General features: G+C 46.3%; 1 protein-coding gene across 1 annotated transcript in view; it reads left to right on the plus strand.

Annotated features, from left to right (window-relative positions):
• The window catches only part of CSGALNACT1 (chondroitin sulfate N-acetylgalactosaminyltransferase 1), a 160,026-nt gene extending 144,284 nt beyond the window's left edge, over positions 1-15,742 (plus strand). Inside the window, exons 5-8 of the mRNA XM_003794000.3 lie at positions 490-668; positions 1,534-1,628; positions 12,470-12,551; positions 15,338-15,742. Of these exons, the coding sequence (XP_003794048.1) occupies positions 490-668; positions 1,534-1,628; positions 12,470-12,551; positions 15,338-15,624 (643 nt within the window). The 3' untranslated portion in view covers positions 15,625-15,742. The remainder of the gene's footprint in view (positions 1-489; positions 669-1,533; positions 1,629-12,469; positions 12,552-15,337) is intronic.
• The last annotated feature ends 959 nt before the right edge of the window (positions 15,743-16,701 follow it).

The following is a 16,701-nucleotide window of genomic DNA, read 5'->3' on the forward strand; positions in this document are numbered from 1 at the left end:
GGCAATCTGGGTTTACATCTGGGTTTGATACAGATACACAGCTAGAGCGCCTTGCCTGGCTCCTGGACTTGAACGCAGATCAGAAGATGCTAGAGAGAGCCGTTCCACAGTGATTTTGTTTCTTGGGCTCAGTGGGTTCATTTGGGTGGCTGGGGACGCCTGGAGATTTTCCTAGATGGCTTTCCTGGTCTTTACTGGTTCACATTGTCCCCATCACCAAGAGTATTCAACAGTGATGACAGTAGAGTTTTTAGTATGAGGAAATTACCAGAAGTAAGACTTCCTTAGGTGTTCTTGGCACCTTTAATCCCAATGAGTTTCCAGTGGGTCTGGGTCCTTCCATAACTGCTTGGGTAGCCCCAATACCCTCAGGGTTACAAAAGAAAAGTGATGAGATTTGGATGGGCCCAGGTCATGTATTTTCCAGGGGATGCTGTCAGCCTGGGAATCATGGGCCCATGAGTGACTGGACCTGCTCTTGCCTTTCAGAGCTGCCAACTTTAGGAACTTCACCTTCATCCCACTGAACGGAGAATTTTCTCGGGGAAAAGGACTGGATGTCGGAGCCCGCTTCTGGAAGGGAAGCAACGTCCTCCTCTTTTTCTGTGACGTCGATATCTACTTTACCTCTGAGTTTCTTAACACGTGTAGGCTGAACACGCAGCCAGGTGCGGGTCCCTTGTCCCACCCTCAGGTGGCATCCATCTCTCTCTCTCATTCATGTGTCATCTTCTTCAGGGTCCACTGGGATGTCCTGCTTCTCAGTCAGTCTGTTATACTCCAATGGCAAAGAAAAGGAAGACTGTCTGCTTTGATTTCTCCTTTGGGGCCATCTTGAGGGCCTGTTGGCCACCATAATTCTGGGTCTCTTTGTTCCAAGTTCTTGTTCATAATCCCTTTTCCATCTCCAACTGGGAGTTCCACTTTAGTGAATGCCCACTGGAAAAGCTGCCTGAATCTATAAAAGAAAGGTACCTGCAGGCAGCTACCAAGGGCAGAAGGGCTCTGAATAGGAAGAACCTCCAAGACAGAATTAATTTTCAAAGACTTGACTCAAAAGCAAGGCTGATATTCAGCCAATATCATGGTTACTAGCGTAACCATGTCAGCTGTTAAAATACAGAAATTCTTTAATGTTAATTGGTAAAGAGCAACTGCCCTGGGCTTTCCCCAAAGTCACCCTGGCCTCTTTGGCAACCCTGGAGACCACCCCACCAGCCAGGAAATGAAAGGCTTCATGTTTGAGGGGGCAGCAGGCATCAGGGCTGTCTCCCACTCCCACTCACATTGGTTGGTACTCAGCAGAACCACTGACTGTCAGTATTTTAAATATTATTCCTGTGCTGGGAGGTCAGAAAAATTTGAAAATCTCTCTGTGCTCTGCCTCATCCTTCTAAAGACCTATTTGAGGTTTGAGTTGGCGGGGAAAGAAAAATAGATGCAAACTTCTGGGCTGGTTCACAAGGCTCAGGGTCAATGAACAAACCTAATCATCATCTCGCTTTAAGCAAATGCTTGTCTTCTGGTTTGCAGGGAAGAAGGTCTTTTATCCGGTCCTTTTCAGTCAGTACAATCCCGGCATAATATATGGCCATCACGAGGCAGTCCCCCCCTTGGAACAGCAGCTGGTGAGTAATTACCCCACAGAAGCTTCCGTGTGGCTTTGTTTCGTGTCTTTCATAATCAGGGACACCTGACCATGAGCACAGGTGAGCAGCAATCTGGGGAATGATTCCCTTAGTAGTTTTGAAGTTCGGCAGACATGCTGGCCTTTGCCTTGTTGATTAAAAGTGCTTGCAATATTTAAAAGTGGAAAATAAATGGGAACAGTACTCTACAGAAAGGTAATTTCACACCTTCATAGTTTTCTCCTATGGTTTTGAGAACTAGTGTTATTGCATTATGGATGCTGCACATTTTTCCTTTATTACAAAATCCCACAAGGTAAGAAAGGGGAGGCTCATGTCTGATGGAGAACAGAAATCAGAAAGGGGTGGCTCTCCCCAGCGAGGGCCGGAAGCAACTTCCAGACCTCAGGTCTCCAAGACCTTTAATCATCCCGCACATCACAATGCCTCCAGTGGATGGTGGCATCGGAGATGTCACAACAAGGTGGCTTTCAGAGAAATATTGGAGGGACTTCTCTGCCAAGAACTTGGCCGCATGGGTAATGGGTAGTGGAACTACATGGCCTCCAAGCTGTAAGCTGAGATGTCTCCATCATTGCAGGCAGTGAGCCCATTCTGGGGGGAAGCAGTGCGGCAGCAGGAGGAAGCCAAAGCAAGGTCCCTGTGCCATGTGGGCCGGGTGCAGTGGCTCCTCTAATCCCAGCACTCTGCAAGACTGAGGCTCACAAGTTTGAGACCAGCCAGAATGAGACCCCATCTCAAAAAATAGTGGGCGTTGTGGCAGGTGCCTGTAGTCCCAGCTCCTCGGGAGGCTGAGGCAAGAAAATCGCTGAAGCCCAAGAGTTTGAGGTTGCTCTGAGCTGTAACACCATGGCTACTCAGGGTGACAAAGTGAGACTCTGTCTCAAAAAAAAAAAAAAAAAAAAAAATCCCTGCACCACCATTATTGTTGCCAGCAAGACAGACAGATGATTCTTCTCCCACCCTGAGCTGGGCGGTAGTCTCCTTGCAGGGATATCAGCTGGGTGTATCAAAAGCTGCGTGTGGCTCAAGTGCATGTTCTCATCTGAGGGCCGGGTGTCTGTCCCGGCTTTGGGCAGCTCTGCCTCCTGCCAAATCAAAGCTGTGCTTCTCCCCACTTGAGTACCTCTTAGGGCAGAGGAAGGCTGTCTGCTGTGTGGTCCCGTAGGTGTCACAGAGCCAGGTTTCTCATGCCTCCGTGCGGTGGGAGACTAAACTGATTTCCACCGAAAACACTTGTCCTGTGAAATTCCTTTGGAGGACTTACTGTGTTTCAGCTTCCAGGAGCAGCCAAACCTGGGCTGTCTGCTCACTCTCTGCCAGCAAGCCTCTGGCAGCTGATGGATTTTCCAGAGAGTCTGAGCGTCGTCAGGTTGGACAGCATTTGTTCCTCACCCTGTGACAGCGTGATTTCACTGTGGGCTCAAGCCAGACACACACTCAGAGTGTAGCTTCCTTCTCCCTCTGTGAAATTTTAATACCACAGATACACTGTCTATGTGTGAATGTGCTGTGTGAATATCTGCATACATAAAAACAATAAGTTTTTCACTCCAGAACCATTTTTTCCCCATACAGACATGGGTTGCTTAAAAACAGGGATACATTCTGAGAGACGTGTCCTTCGACACCTCGTCATTGTGTAAACATCACAGTGACACGTACACAACCCTAGATGGGGTGGCCTACTGCACACCTAGGCTGTGTAGCTCCAGCCACAAACCTGAACAGGATGTTACCATACCACGGCCATAGGCCAGTGGTTTTCAACCTGTGGGTCCCGACCCCTTTGTAACAATGAAAATACATCACAGCATTAAGAAGGTTGAGAACCACTGCTATAGGCAGTTGTAACACAGTGCTAAGTATTTGGGTATTTAAACATAGAAAGGCACGGGAAAAAATATGGTATAAAACATAAACAGTTGTACAGGGGCACTTACCCAAGAAAGGAGCCTGCAGGACTGGAAGTTGCCCTGGGTGAGTGGTAGGTAAACATGAATACCTAGGGTGTTCCTGTGCACTACTGTAGACTTTGCATGCACCATAATCTGAGTTTATTAAAAAAAATTGTCTTTCTTTAATAAGATAAACTTAGCTTCCTTGGATGACCACTATCACATTTCCTCATTGACCAAAATAGCGTCAATAAGGGCTGTGGCTGTACTTCCAAGCAGTATCACTCCCCACTGAGACAGAAACGTCTGATTCCAGCCAGGCCTGGTGGCCTGCGCCTGTAATCCCAGCTATTCAGGAGACAGATGGGGAAGGGTCGATTGAGCCCAGGAGTTTAAGTCTGACCTGAGCAGCATAGTGAGACTCTAGCCCTTTTAAAAATAATTTTTTTAAAGAAACTTTTTATTTTCTTTCAATAAGAGTTCTAAGCTTCAAATTGAGTTTGATAGGAAAATATGATGTAGGATTTATTTTCTTTCAACCAATCATAATAGAAGTTCCTTTGGCTTTGAATAAAGTACTGCTTCACATTTGACATTGAACTTGATTAACGTTTCTACTTCAAACTCATAAAGATCTTATTTGCTTGCCAGGAATTCTTTTCATTTCACAATCTAAACGTTTTTTAGCCTTTTATTATTATTGCTGAAGGGAAGCAAGTGGAAAGAGAAACTGGAGGATCAGCACCATGGGGCAAGTATCTCAGAGCCTAGGAATTCACAGTCAAAGCAGAAACAGCTCAAGATTCCCTGTGTCCACTGCTACCGGCTCCAAATTACCCTGCAACCTTTGACTTACTTCCAAATACACTTCTGACCTTGTCTAGAGCATGTTAGTCTGATAGTTTGGAGTTTCATATTTATGACTATTTAGTCTGAAATACTAGTTCTCTCCGAGACAAAGAGTGGGGGTCCCCATCCCAAAAAGAAAAGTCTGATTATGTTCTTGACTGGATAAATCATTTCTTGAAAACTTACTGCCTACCAAGGACTGGCCTAGGTGCTAGTGGAAGAGTCAGAAGAACTTTAACAAGGTCGCATACTCATTTGTGAGAGCATCTCGTTCCTTTCCTTTTGTAGAGGTAAAATGACTTGTCCAAGACTGCACAGCCAGCCTACTAGCAGATCTCAAGCCCAAACCAGGATTTCCTCAACTCTAGCACAGCAGAGAGAGATTTGCCTAGGTTCTAGATGACAGCCTACATATAAAGGAAATGGCCCAACAAAGATGCTAAAGGAGAACACCAAACCACAGAAATTAATGTAATGGTGACAGATTGTGTCGGTGGCGGGAAGGTGTGAAATGATGATGGCCTAGGAAGGACTTCCTACCAAGGGTGCATTTTGGCTCAGTGTTGAAAGAGATGCTGTATATACTAATAAATCCTTGATAGCCTTCCCTGGAATATGTCACTGTCACAGGTGAAGGCAGAACACAGCCCCAGAATGCAGCCTCATAAAAGTCACTTATGCAAACAAAAGACAACCTTTCCCAGGAGCCCTTGAAACGTGACCTTGTTGGTCAATGTGCCAGTTATTTTTTCTCATCGCTATTGCCACTATAATCCGATAATACTTTGCCTGAAGAGAAAAGCAATAAACTGAATTAGTAATTTTGTGTGTAAAGCAAGGAACCAAATTAATGATTTTGTGTGTATATTCAGACTTTTTTTTCCCTTTCCATACAGCCCACTTGTAATAAGTACTGAGTGAACTCATGGGATTTTTTTTTTGACTGGGGCTGGGTTTGAACCCACCACCTCTGGTATATGGGGCCAGCGCCCTACCCCTTTGAGCCACAGGCACCACCCAAACTCATGGGATTTTATTCTAAAATTAATTTTTTGAGTTTTAAAGCAAACTTGCTGATGCTTTAATGTGGAAACAGCTCACTGAGAAAGAAATGACTTATATAAATAAGTATTAACTTCAGACATCTCACTTTCCTGGTTTAAGCTTTGTCAATTCTTGACTAGGTCACTGCCAGAGCCTCCCACCACTTTTATCTATAGACTCCTTCCTCCTCTGTAATCCAGTGTTTCCTTCACCCTCTGCCAGAGATAGGTTTCTAAAACACAGATTAATTCAATTTTTAAAAAATCTTTTATGGCAGAGAGCCAGCAGTGAGCTGGTAAATATTTAACAACTCATTCTCTGAAAGGGAGGGAACAAAAAGTCCTGATTTATTGCATTTTCCAATTTCCATGGTGTAAATACTCCCCCTGAGGCTTGTGTCAGGCTACCAGTGTGACGTTGCTGGACATGGCATTAGGAAGAGATTTGCACACCCCTTGGGACCTGATACTGGCTGGCACCAGCACAGCCCTGTAAGCCCTGATTTCTTGTTGGGATTAATTATCCTGCATAGACCGACTCTCCAACTAATTATGCAGAAAATGTCTGTAAACTTCAGCACTTGGAACATGGTGCAGCGCCACAGATACTAGCCAGCCCCCCGCCAGGTGAGCACACCTGCTCAGAGTATGCCTGGGCTGGCATTCCACCTCAGGGCCAGCTCCTCACCATGTCTGATGCCCATGGTGTCCAGTGCTCCCAGCTCATCCTGCCCTTCAGGACAAGCAGTTCACACTGATGACTTGTGACCCTCTGTTCAGTATCACACAGTGTGCTGGCTACGGTCCTCACCTTCTTTCTTATTCTGCCCACACCCTTTTAACGCCCCTTCAAAAGTATTTTACCATTGACTTGCACTTCAGTTGAAACTTTTAAGACTTTCTGACTGTGCACAGTGCTTCCCGTCCATCTTGAAGTCCATTGTTGTTTAGGCAGGAAGCACACAGTCACTGAACTCCAAAATTAACATTAACACGTGCCATTTATGAAGACTTTCTTTTTTTTTTTTTATTGAATTATGAAGCCTTTCCATCAGCCAGCACTGTACCAGCAGTATCTCATCTCATACTCACTAAGGGGATGAGGAACTATTTTCCCATTTCACAGATGAGGAAGTTGAGGATCCAGTCACTTGCTCAGACTCCACCAGCAGCGAAGTGGCAGAAGCAGGAACTCCAAGCCCACACCATGCGACTGACCTGGGGCCACAGATGCAGAATAGCAAGAGACTCACCCTTTGCCCCCCAAGTGCTTCAAGGAGGGAATATGAATCTCATTTACGATTACAGGTTCCTGGGAATGAGAGATTCGGAATGATTCCTTGTCCAGCACTATACTTTCAGATGATAATAAATTTTTATGCCAATACTGATGAAAGAAGACTTGCAGAAAAATGTAACTTGGTACAAATCTGGGAGGAGATGGCATTTGAGTTAATTCCTAAGCAAAGTCTTTGCAAGCTGTAGCTCCAGAGTACATTATTTCTCAAGAAATGGAACTGTCAGAGCAATCCTAGTGTTGGTCTGTGCTCAGCTGCTATAACTGGCTGAGAGATCCCAGGCAAGTCGTTCTACCTCCATACTAAGAGGCCACAAGAAGAGCACACATGGCCTCCTGGAACCTTGTGCAGTGTGGTCACCAAACCCTCCAGACCCAGACGATAAGGAATGTTCAGTAGAGGGGCAGAGGGCACCCAACCCTGGCACAGAAGCCTTTGCAGCTCAGGATACCAGCTGTTCACAGGCAGGACCAGCTATCCAACTGGCATGGCCCAGTGCAAAATGAGACTGTGGGTCCTTGTTCCAAAAGTACTAAGAATTTCAAGATGGTGACAGCAGGCATCAAGCCTTCCATGCCTGAGGACTTGTGTTACTGCCTGGGTCACACTCGCATCACCCAGCTCTGCTCACAGGCGTGTCAGCTGAATGCAAGGCTGGCCAGACACAGTCTCAGCTCTTGGGAGACTCTTCCGATTTAGAGGAAATATCAGACAGAGTATTTGTTGTTTTATTTTATTTTAAGGTCCATATTGCTTCATGGGCAGGGGTCCAAATTGGTGCCATTAAACCAGACAGGCGCTGAAGGCCTCCCCAGCTCCCCACGCAGCTGCAGAGCACTGCCGTCCCACATCTGCGGGGAGAGATGCTGATTTGTGCTTTGTGTTTTGGTCCTACTAAAAAATAATCATCCCTGTCACATGAATTGCCCACAGAGCTGAGGCTCTGGAAACTTCCTGTGGGAGACCAAGCCTGACAACTGTCCCATTGTCATGCGTTCGTGCCCTGCTGTGCTCTGCTGGGATCTCAGGTTGGGGGGAAGGATGATGCAGAGAGCTGAGTGGGGCCAACCCTCAAAAGATACTTTCAAAAATGACAGTGAAGCTTGAAAACACATCGGTGAAATTTAGGACAGAGGAAGAGATGTTTTTCTTTTAGGGTATAATCTTTACTGTAGGGTTTCCTCCCCTTTTGTGGTGGCAGACGTCATTGGTGTCTCGCCTTTCAATGCTGGAACAGGACAGTGGAGCTCCTGATGCCTGGGGCAAAGTTTCTGAGATGTCAGGGGCTCTGCCTTAGATCCCAGGAAAATGAAAGCATGTTTGTCTGTTGGTCCAGAGCCATTCGATTCTGTGACTTGTCACCACTGGACTTCCTAGACCTTTGCTGGGCCACATGCTGGGTGGGTCTAATTCCTTGAAACCTGTCTGTTTCTACTGGCTTGGAACCATCCCTGCCCTAGGACTGCTTCCTACTCATTCATTGAAAATGTATTTATTGAGTGCCTGCTATGTGTTGGACGTGTGCTGAGTGCTGGAGATACAGCCTCAGATGACACCAGGTCCTGGGCTGATGTTCACCACTGGTTGTGGATGGAGACAGAAAACAGAAACAAATGCATCTGTGGTGTCATTTCCAAGAGCCGTAATTGTTATAGAGAAAGTAAACCCGGGTGACAGTGTGGAGAATGACATTGAAGTAGCAGGTGCACTGACACTAGCCAAGAGAGGTGGGGGGACCCTGAGCCTGGGAGTCTGAGGGGCAGAGGCAGTGCTGTGTTGGGCAGAAGAATGAGTGGAGATGAGATGACTGTGGCAGGCAGGCACCAGGGCACATGGGGCTACGAGGCTCCCTTGTGGATTTTCTTCTAACTGCATTAAAGGACAACTGCAGGGTTTCAAATGGGCAGGCTATGTGCCCAGAGGTGCACTTCTGCACGCTCTCCTGCAGCCCACCTATTGAGGGCGCCATGGCAGTGAGCAACTGCTATTAGAAAAATACTCTCAAGCCGTGCTTTCCTCTCAACTCTACAGCAGTCGGCACAGAAGGCCGTGTCTGTGACCAAATGTGGGGTTTTGCCCTTGCACACCAAGCAGACACCACCTGGGCATCCTCTAATTTTTTTTTTTTTTTTTTGAGACAGAGCCACAAGCTGTCGCCCCAGGTAGAGTGCTGTGAAGTCACAGCTCACAGCAACCTCCAACTCCTGGGCTTAAGCAATTCTCTTGCCTCAGCCTCCCAAGTAGCTGGGACTACAGGCGCCCTCTACACACTCGGCTAATTTTTGGTTGTGGTTGTCATTGTTGTTTGGCAGGTTGGGGCTGGATTCGAACCCACCAGCTCTGGTGTATGTGGCGGGCACCTTAGCCACTTGAGCTACAGGGCCCGAGCCAGCATTCTCTAATTGAAACCTGATGGTTTCTCTGCAGAGGTTGAGGACTAAGTTCCCACGACTGACCCATCCTTCTTACCAGTCACAAGTCTGGGCCTCCAGAACTTCTGACTGGCTGGCCTCAAATTGGAGTTTCCAATTGGGTTTGATTAATTTTCTGGAGAGGTTTCCAAAATTTAGGGAAATACTAATTATATTTACAGGTTTATTACAAAGGATGCAGGTAAACAGACAGATGGAGAGACGTGAAGGGTAAGGTCTGGAAGGGTCCCAAGCTTGGGAACCTCTGTCCCCATGGAGATGGAGTATGCCATATTCCCGGCACGTGGATAAGTTCCTGTTCCCTCTCCTGCCTACCTCCACATGTTTTTTGGAAGCTCCCCAAACCTTATCCTTTGGTCCTTCTGTGGAGACTTACTGTTTGGCCATGACAGAGCCAGTGAAATGCTGAAATGTGATTGGATGAGAAGCGCACGATGTAAACCCAGCACAGCCTCTGTCAGTCTCCTGGAGCTCTGGGCCATGTTCCTTCTTCCAGGGCATGGGCAGGACCCTCTCTGGAATGAGGATCTTTAGACCCACAATCAGATTAGAGTCCTGCCTTGAGCAGGTAGAAAGGAAGACAGAAGCAGACCAAAGAGAGAGATTCTATTTTCTAAGGCTGCTCCTGGGGATGGAAGGATAAAAAAAAAAAAAAAAAAAGGACTACAGGAGTGATGAGCCCAGAACTGTGGATGAAAATCAAAATATATGTTCTAATACTGTAGCAACTCAGTGCAGCTGTGGGTGGCAGGACCTCTAATAAGTGAACTCCTCTTGCCCTAAAATGATATGCTGGGGGATGACCCAGATCAGTTTCCACAGAGGGCTACATTTCAATGAGCTCTTCAGAGAGTGGCTTTTTGTGGCTTGCCAACTTTAAAACTGAATTTAATGTTTCTATAACTCCCTCCCCAGCTCATAAATCAGCCTGTGTCTGTTGCACTCTTCTCAGGTAAGGGAGAACCTTGTTCAGCCTTGTCGGACACCACATTGCTTCAGGCCAGAGTCTTGGGAGAGCCACCTCTTGCCGTCTCTCTTGTCTTTCTTCCCAAGCCCTGCTGGATTATATTTCCTGCGTGGAGCATTCTTTTTGAAATTCCACGTGTATTTCAGCCACATATTTGAAGCTTGGATATTGGTACCTTTCTCTGACTCCATTTTTATCCAGAAGCTTAGGGAACTTGCCCATGGCCTGGCCAGCAAAAGGGATATTAAACCATTTGCTACATCAGAAATAGTGTACCTGGGAAGCCAGGGATAAAACAAAATCCACTTTTAAGAAATGACTCAGTAGAGACTCTCCCAGCCTTTCTTGCCTTGCAAAGTCTTTCCAGTTGATAGTAATGAAATTATTTTCTCATTTGGGGGTATAACAGTCCTTTGTTCTGAAGTTGAATTGGTGAACATCTGCTGGGGACAACCTTAATTGACTGAATCTCTCTTGGTCCTGAAGGGTGGCAGGCAGTCGTGATGGGTATTAACAATAGTGCAAGCCTGCAGCCCCCAACTCCCCAGACAGGTACTGATCCACAGCCTGTTAGGAGCTGGGCCATAGACCTTAGCCAACCCTCCTTCCACCACTTAACCCCTTGCCCCCCAATCCCTCACCCCTCTATTCCCCCCAATGGAAAAATTATCTTCCACGAAACTTAGGAACCAGGCCACACAGCAAGTGAGGGCAGGTGATCCAGCTAAGAGTTTCACCTGTATTTATAGCCCTCCCCATCACTGACATCACTGCCTAAGCTCCATCTCCACTGCCCACTGTCTGTAGGAAAAATTGTCTCCCATAAAACCTGATTTCAAAAAAGTTGGTGACCAGTGGTGAAAGCAACATAGACAGTAAAGTTTCATCAGTTACAGAGTAAAAGAATCTTTAAGGTTCATTTACTTGTTGTAAGCCATTTGTCAAATATAATTAGCCTGGGACGAAATTTCAGGAAGATAGAATAAGAGCAATTATGATCCACATTTGGATGTGAGAGCTGGATTATGAATGGGCTAACTCAACCCCCTCATTTTTTATATTTTTTGAAACAGAATCTCATTCTGTTGCCCTTGGTAGAGTGCTGTGTTATCACAGCTCTCAGCAACCTCAAACTCTTGGGCTCAAGCTATCCTCTTGCCTCAGCCTCCCAAGTAGCTGGGACTACAGGCGCCCACCACAATGCCTGGCTATTTTTTTGTTACACTTGTTAGGTGGCCCGGGCCAGGTTCGAACCTACCACCCTCAATGTATGTGGCTGGCACCCTACTCACTGAGCTACAGGTGCTAAGCCGCAACCCCCTCATTTTATAGAAAAAAAAAAATAGAGGCTCAAAGAAGGGAAGGGCTCTGCCTGTGGTAGAAAAGCCAACAAGTGGTCAAGTTGGGACAAGACTCTGGGCCTCCTCCCCCATCACTTGCTGTTTCTAATTAGTGGGGAGCGGAGCCAAATGTCTCAAACAGAAAACAGAGAGATCTGAGGGAATGGGGGCCTGCTGAGGCATCCCCCTGCCCTAGGGGAGGGGACGTCGTTTTGTCTAAGCACCTGTGTTAGCTACAGGGATGAATTGTGAAAAATAACTATTACAATCTCAAAACCAGAGTTACCTCAGTGAAAAAATATGTATATAAATAAGAATATGGAAGGGCTGGCCAAGTGCTGTTTGGATGGCCTCTCAGCAGCCCTGCGAGCTGGTTTTGCTGCAGGTGCTTGGGGAGCAGTTTGGTTTTGAAATTGAGTCAGGATGAATGGACAGCCTTTCTTCAGAACCTCGACTTTTAGTGCCCTTTCCTCAGCAAGTGAGAGTCATCAGAGCAGGAGAGCTGAGAATATACTAAAAGTCTCTCCCTTTTTTATTTCCTGAGGCAGCCGTGTGTGCGCGCCATGCCAGGGCAGCTGAATTCCGAGTTGTTCTCTGTCCCCTTTCTCAACTTCCTGAGCTCTTTGCTGGCCCCCTGCCTGGGCTTGTGTCAGGAGCCCAGGCCTCCTGTTCTCCCTGGCACTGATGTGGGGCCAGACACGTAGGTAGCTTTTCCATGGCCCAGCTCAGAAACTTGCTCTCCTGGTTTGTTTTTGATTGTGTGTGTGGGTTTTCATGCCTACACCCTAGAAACATTCCAGCTGGAGGTGCCAAAAATCACAAGGCCCCGTTTAGGGACTGCTGTGTTTAGTGTATTCCCGACTGTGTGTGAGGACTCAAATCCAGCCCTCTGCATGTCCCAAGTGTCACCCTGGCTGTTCAGCAGTTGGGGGGAATGAGCTCCGTGCTCTTTGTTCACGTGAGTTTTGAGCACCACTCTATCCTTTCTTGTAGGTCATAAAGAAAGAAACTGGATTTTGGAGAGATTTTGGATTTGGGATGACATGTCAATATCGGTCGGACTTCATCAACATAGGTAAGACAAATATGTGTTGCTGCTGCCACCTAGAGGCCACTGGGCTGTGCAGTCCTTGAATAAACCGAGCAGATTTCCTAGGAGTCCTGAGGGGTAAAGGTGGTGGTGCCTGCCGGTTCCTTTTTTTTTTTTTTAATTAAGTCATAGCTGTGTACATTAATGCAATCATGGGGTACAATGTGCTGGTTCTATATACAATCTGAAATGCTTTTATCAAACTGGTCAACATAGCCTTCATGGCATTTTCTTAGTTATTATGTTAAGACATTTATATTCTACACCTAGTAAATTTCACATGTACCCCTGTAAGATGCACCATAGGTGTGGTCCCACCAATTACTCTTCCTCCACCCATCCTCCCCCCACCCCTCCCCTCCCTCTCTCCTTTCTCCTTCTTGGGCTATACTTGGGTTATAGCTTTCATAAGAAAGCTGTAAATTGGTTTCATAGTAAGACTGAGTACATTAAAATTGCTATTCCTCAGGTCACGGCCTCAGGGTCGGACCAATGGAGGGCTTGGGAGGGCACAGTGCTTTAGCCCCTATCATCTTCACCAGCACCTCTCATTCACCCCAAATATAAGACGTGTAATCAAGGCTAAAAGGCAGCTAGTGGCATGAAGGCCGCTTTGTAGCAAGTTCTCCAGGGCCCCCTTCCAGCCAGGGTCTGGCCCCTGAGCACTCACACAGGACGCACTGAGCCTCCCAGGAAAGGTAAAAGGGAAACGTGGGGAATTGGGGAGAAACACGCCAAAATCCAGATGTCACTTCAAGACCTAAGTATACAGTTGCTGTCAGTATTTACACACACTCATACACACACATCCACACACACACTTCCATGCTCATGCACACACCTGCAGGTATCCAGCGCTCACAGAGCAAAGGCCCTTAGGTTCCAAATGGAGACCAAGACTTTCAAAGGCAAACGGACCTTCGCAGACCTCCCAGTAGCACCTGAGGGGCCCAGTCAGGATGGCCACTGGGTCTCCTGCCCTCTTGGATATGACACACCCCATCCCCATCACAGTACTTCCTCATGTGCCTCTGAAGGGAGCGGCATTGTGGATGATGCATGAAGAGGGTATACACGAACAGACCAGAACCCTGGATCTGGGCTCCGGGTGGGGCACAGGCAGCCCTGTCCTCAGAGCAGTGTAGAGCTGACCAGCCCCAGCCTCCAGGAGTGGCTGCCTTGCTGTGTACCAGACTGCTCCCACTCTGGCCCAAGGCCCAAATTTGCAGAAGGGAAGATCAGCCTCAGGTTTGTTTGTTCAGAAAAGACCTGGACTATGGGGACTACAGAACCAAGATAGTAGTTCTCAATCTTCCTAATGCCACGGCCCTTTAATACAGTTCCTGTGGATTGTGACCCACAGGTTGAGAACCACTGCTCTAAGACATCAACGGGTTAAAAAGAAAAAGACAAAAAAGAAACAACTTGAAGTCAGGTCCCCTTAGAAGCATCCAAGCACCCAGGGTACCGGTCTCAGAGTGGTGTGTGCCTGGCAGATGCCCAGCAACTACCTACACATGTTCTTTGCCTTCTCTTTGCACATTTGATTATGTGCAAATCAAATTTCCAAAAGTAACATTTCAAAAAAATTTCTAATGATTTGCCATTTCAAGAACCTCTGTTTCCTTGCCCTTTGTACAGGGAAAGATTATTTTGTGGTGATGACTATATTTTTCCCATTTGAAATCATAACATTCTGGATTCTCCTAAATCTGGATGTAGCTGTAAGTGAAAAAAGTGGGCCCAGCAGGATGGGAAGGGGGCTTTTCCTCAGTCAGCCACCGCCAAGACCTCAGAACCTTTGGGTCACGTTTCATCTCCATTCTTTGTATGTAACTTGGGAGTTTTCTGCAAGTGTCTTGCTTGTGAACTTTATATTTAATAAATTATAATGGTGATGATAAATCAATTACAGTTAACCAAGCTCTGCCCCCCCACTTACTGGGTTATGTACGTTATCTACTTAATTTAAGCAGAAAATACTAAAATTTAAAAGGATATAAGTGGCAGATTCTAAGAGAACTAAGACACAAATTCTGGACTACTGATTCATGATTATATACGTTTGTATAATTCTTTGCCTGCCCACCATGGGAGGGGTCACAGTCACTCACGCATGCAGCCCAGGGTCTGCATGCTCCCAAAGGCCATAAGCAGCCTTGTTCCTTGTAAAAGTTAAATAAATTTCCTAGGTAAGAAAGAAAAAGGGCAGAAAGAAGCCAGTGCTTCTTTGGTTCCATTTGGGACCCAGTGAGCTTTAGGTTAAGACAGGATGTAGGGCATCTCAGTTCACAAAGGGGAGACTTTAGGAGGCCATGCCTGGCTTTGTGAAAGAGTTTATAATAAAGTGATGACATCCTCTTCACTCTACCACACTGCAAGGCCCTGTTTTCTGCAATGGCAGATGAAGACCACTCCCGTAAGAACCATTCCAAATAAGAATCTGCATTGTGTGGTTTCAAGTTGAAAAGTTTGGATACTGTTGAAGCTCTAATTTGGAGGCTGGAGTTAGTCCTTAGCATTGCTGGTGGCTCTTTAAAAAGCAGGTGAAGGCATGGGATTTTGTCTGAGGTATTGTTATCTCCACAAGTTGGTGCTGCCCGCCATGAAGGTCATCTCTGTTCGGGATTTCTGGGACAGACACTCTGGTAACTAGGAGGGGGCAGAGAAGCACATCTCCCCTAAATGTCTCCTTGTGTGGCGTGGGGGAGGCAAACCCAGAACAGGAGCTACCTGGGCAGTGGATTCAACACTGTGCTCTGTCCTGACAGGTGGGTTTGATCTGGACATCAAAGGCTGGGGCGGAGAGGACGTCCACCTTTACCGCAAGTATCTCCACAGCAACCTCATAGTGGTGCGGACGCCGGTGCGGGGCCTCTTCCACCTCTGGCACGAGAAGCGCTGTATGGACGAGCTGACCCCTGAGCAGTACAAGATGTGCATGCAGTCCAAGGCCATGAACGAGGCATCCCACGGACAGCTGGGGATGCTGGTCTTCAGGCACGAGATAGAGGCCCACCTTCGCAAACAGAAACAGAAGAGTAGCAAAAAGACATGAACTCCCAGGGATGGAGTTGGCGAGATATTCATCCCTCTTCTTTCCTTTTGCAATTACTGAAGGAGTGGCTGCAACAAGGAAAAAGACTTCCAAGAAGGGCGAAAAAAGAATTTGACTGTAAAAGAGACAAAAGAGTCTCCGATTTCTCTCTTGTTGGCTTTATGCAACAGAAATCAAATCTCCACTTTGCCTGCAAAAGCAGCCCAGTTGCGCCCCGTGAAGGGTCTGACAAAGGCAGAATGCTTGTGAGATTATAAACGGAAAGATGTGAAGGCGTTGATTGTGTTTACAACAAAACGAGACATACTGTTTTCTATGCACATTGAAACATTCATGACTTAAGACCCATTTTGCAAAAAGTTCATCGGAGTGAAAGGCAAGCAGACAGCTCCACAATGAATGGTCATCTCAGTAGGGCTCTGGTTTCTTGAAATGTTAAGACACCAGAAAGCAAAAAAGGAGATACATTTGTCACCATCCTTTTGTGTATGATAAGCAAAATTAAATGGACAAAAAAAACCCCAATAAATACTGGGTCATTTTTCTCCCAAGATCAATGAAAAATAATCTGCTTATCTTTTTGGTTGTTTTAACCATCTACAGTTTATTTAATTTAAAGGTGCACTTTTTTTTTTTGCTTGTGAGTTATATTCTGCTTATTTAATTACCAATCGCCAAGCCTGACAAGAGAGCACAAGTCAGCCTACATTTTTATATTTTTTAAGGAGATACTTTTTAGACCCATTATGATTATTACAAGTCCAAGGACATGACCAGTGCTGACCCTGCCAGGCACTGAATGTCAGAAGGCAAAGTTGGGAACTGCAAATAGACAGTGCAGATACTTTATCTGAAAACTATTGCTGAAGAGAGTGGCTGAACACTGGAGGAAAAGAAAAAGACCCTTTTGATTTTAACAGAAAAGGAAACTCATTTTCGATTGGTGATATCATGACATATTCAAAAGTCAGAAAATACATTTTCTGGGGACCACTTTCTTGCCTGTTCAAATAAACCAAAGTGTACTGTGTGAACCAGACAATCTCTTTTCAAAGCAGGGTGCTCTTCCTGGCTTCT

Source organism: Otolemur garnettii, unplaced genomic scaffold (genome assembly GCF_000181295.1).
Source record: "Otolemur garnettii isolate 467f Iridium unplaced genomic scaffold, OtoGar3 scaffold00074, whole genome shotgun sequence".
In the NCBI taxonomy this organism is placed as follows: Eukaryota; Metazoa; Chordata; class Mammalia; order Primates; family Galagidae; genus Otolemur; species Otolemur garnettii.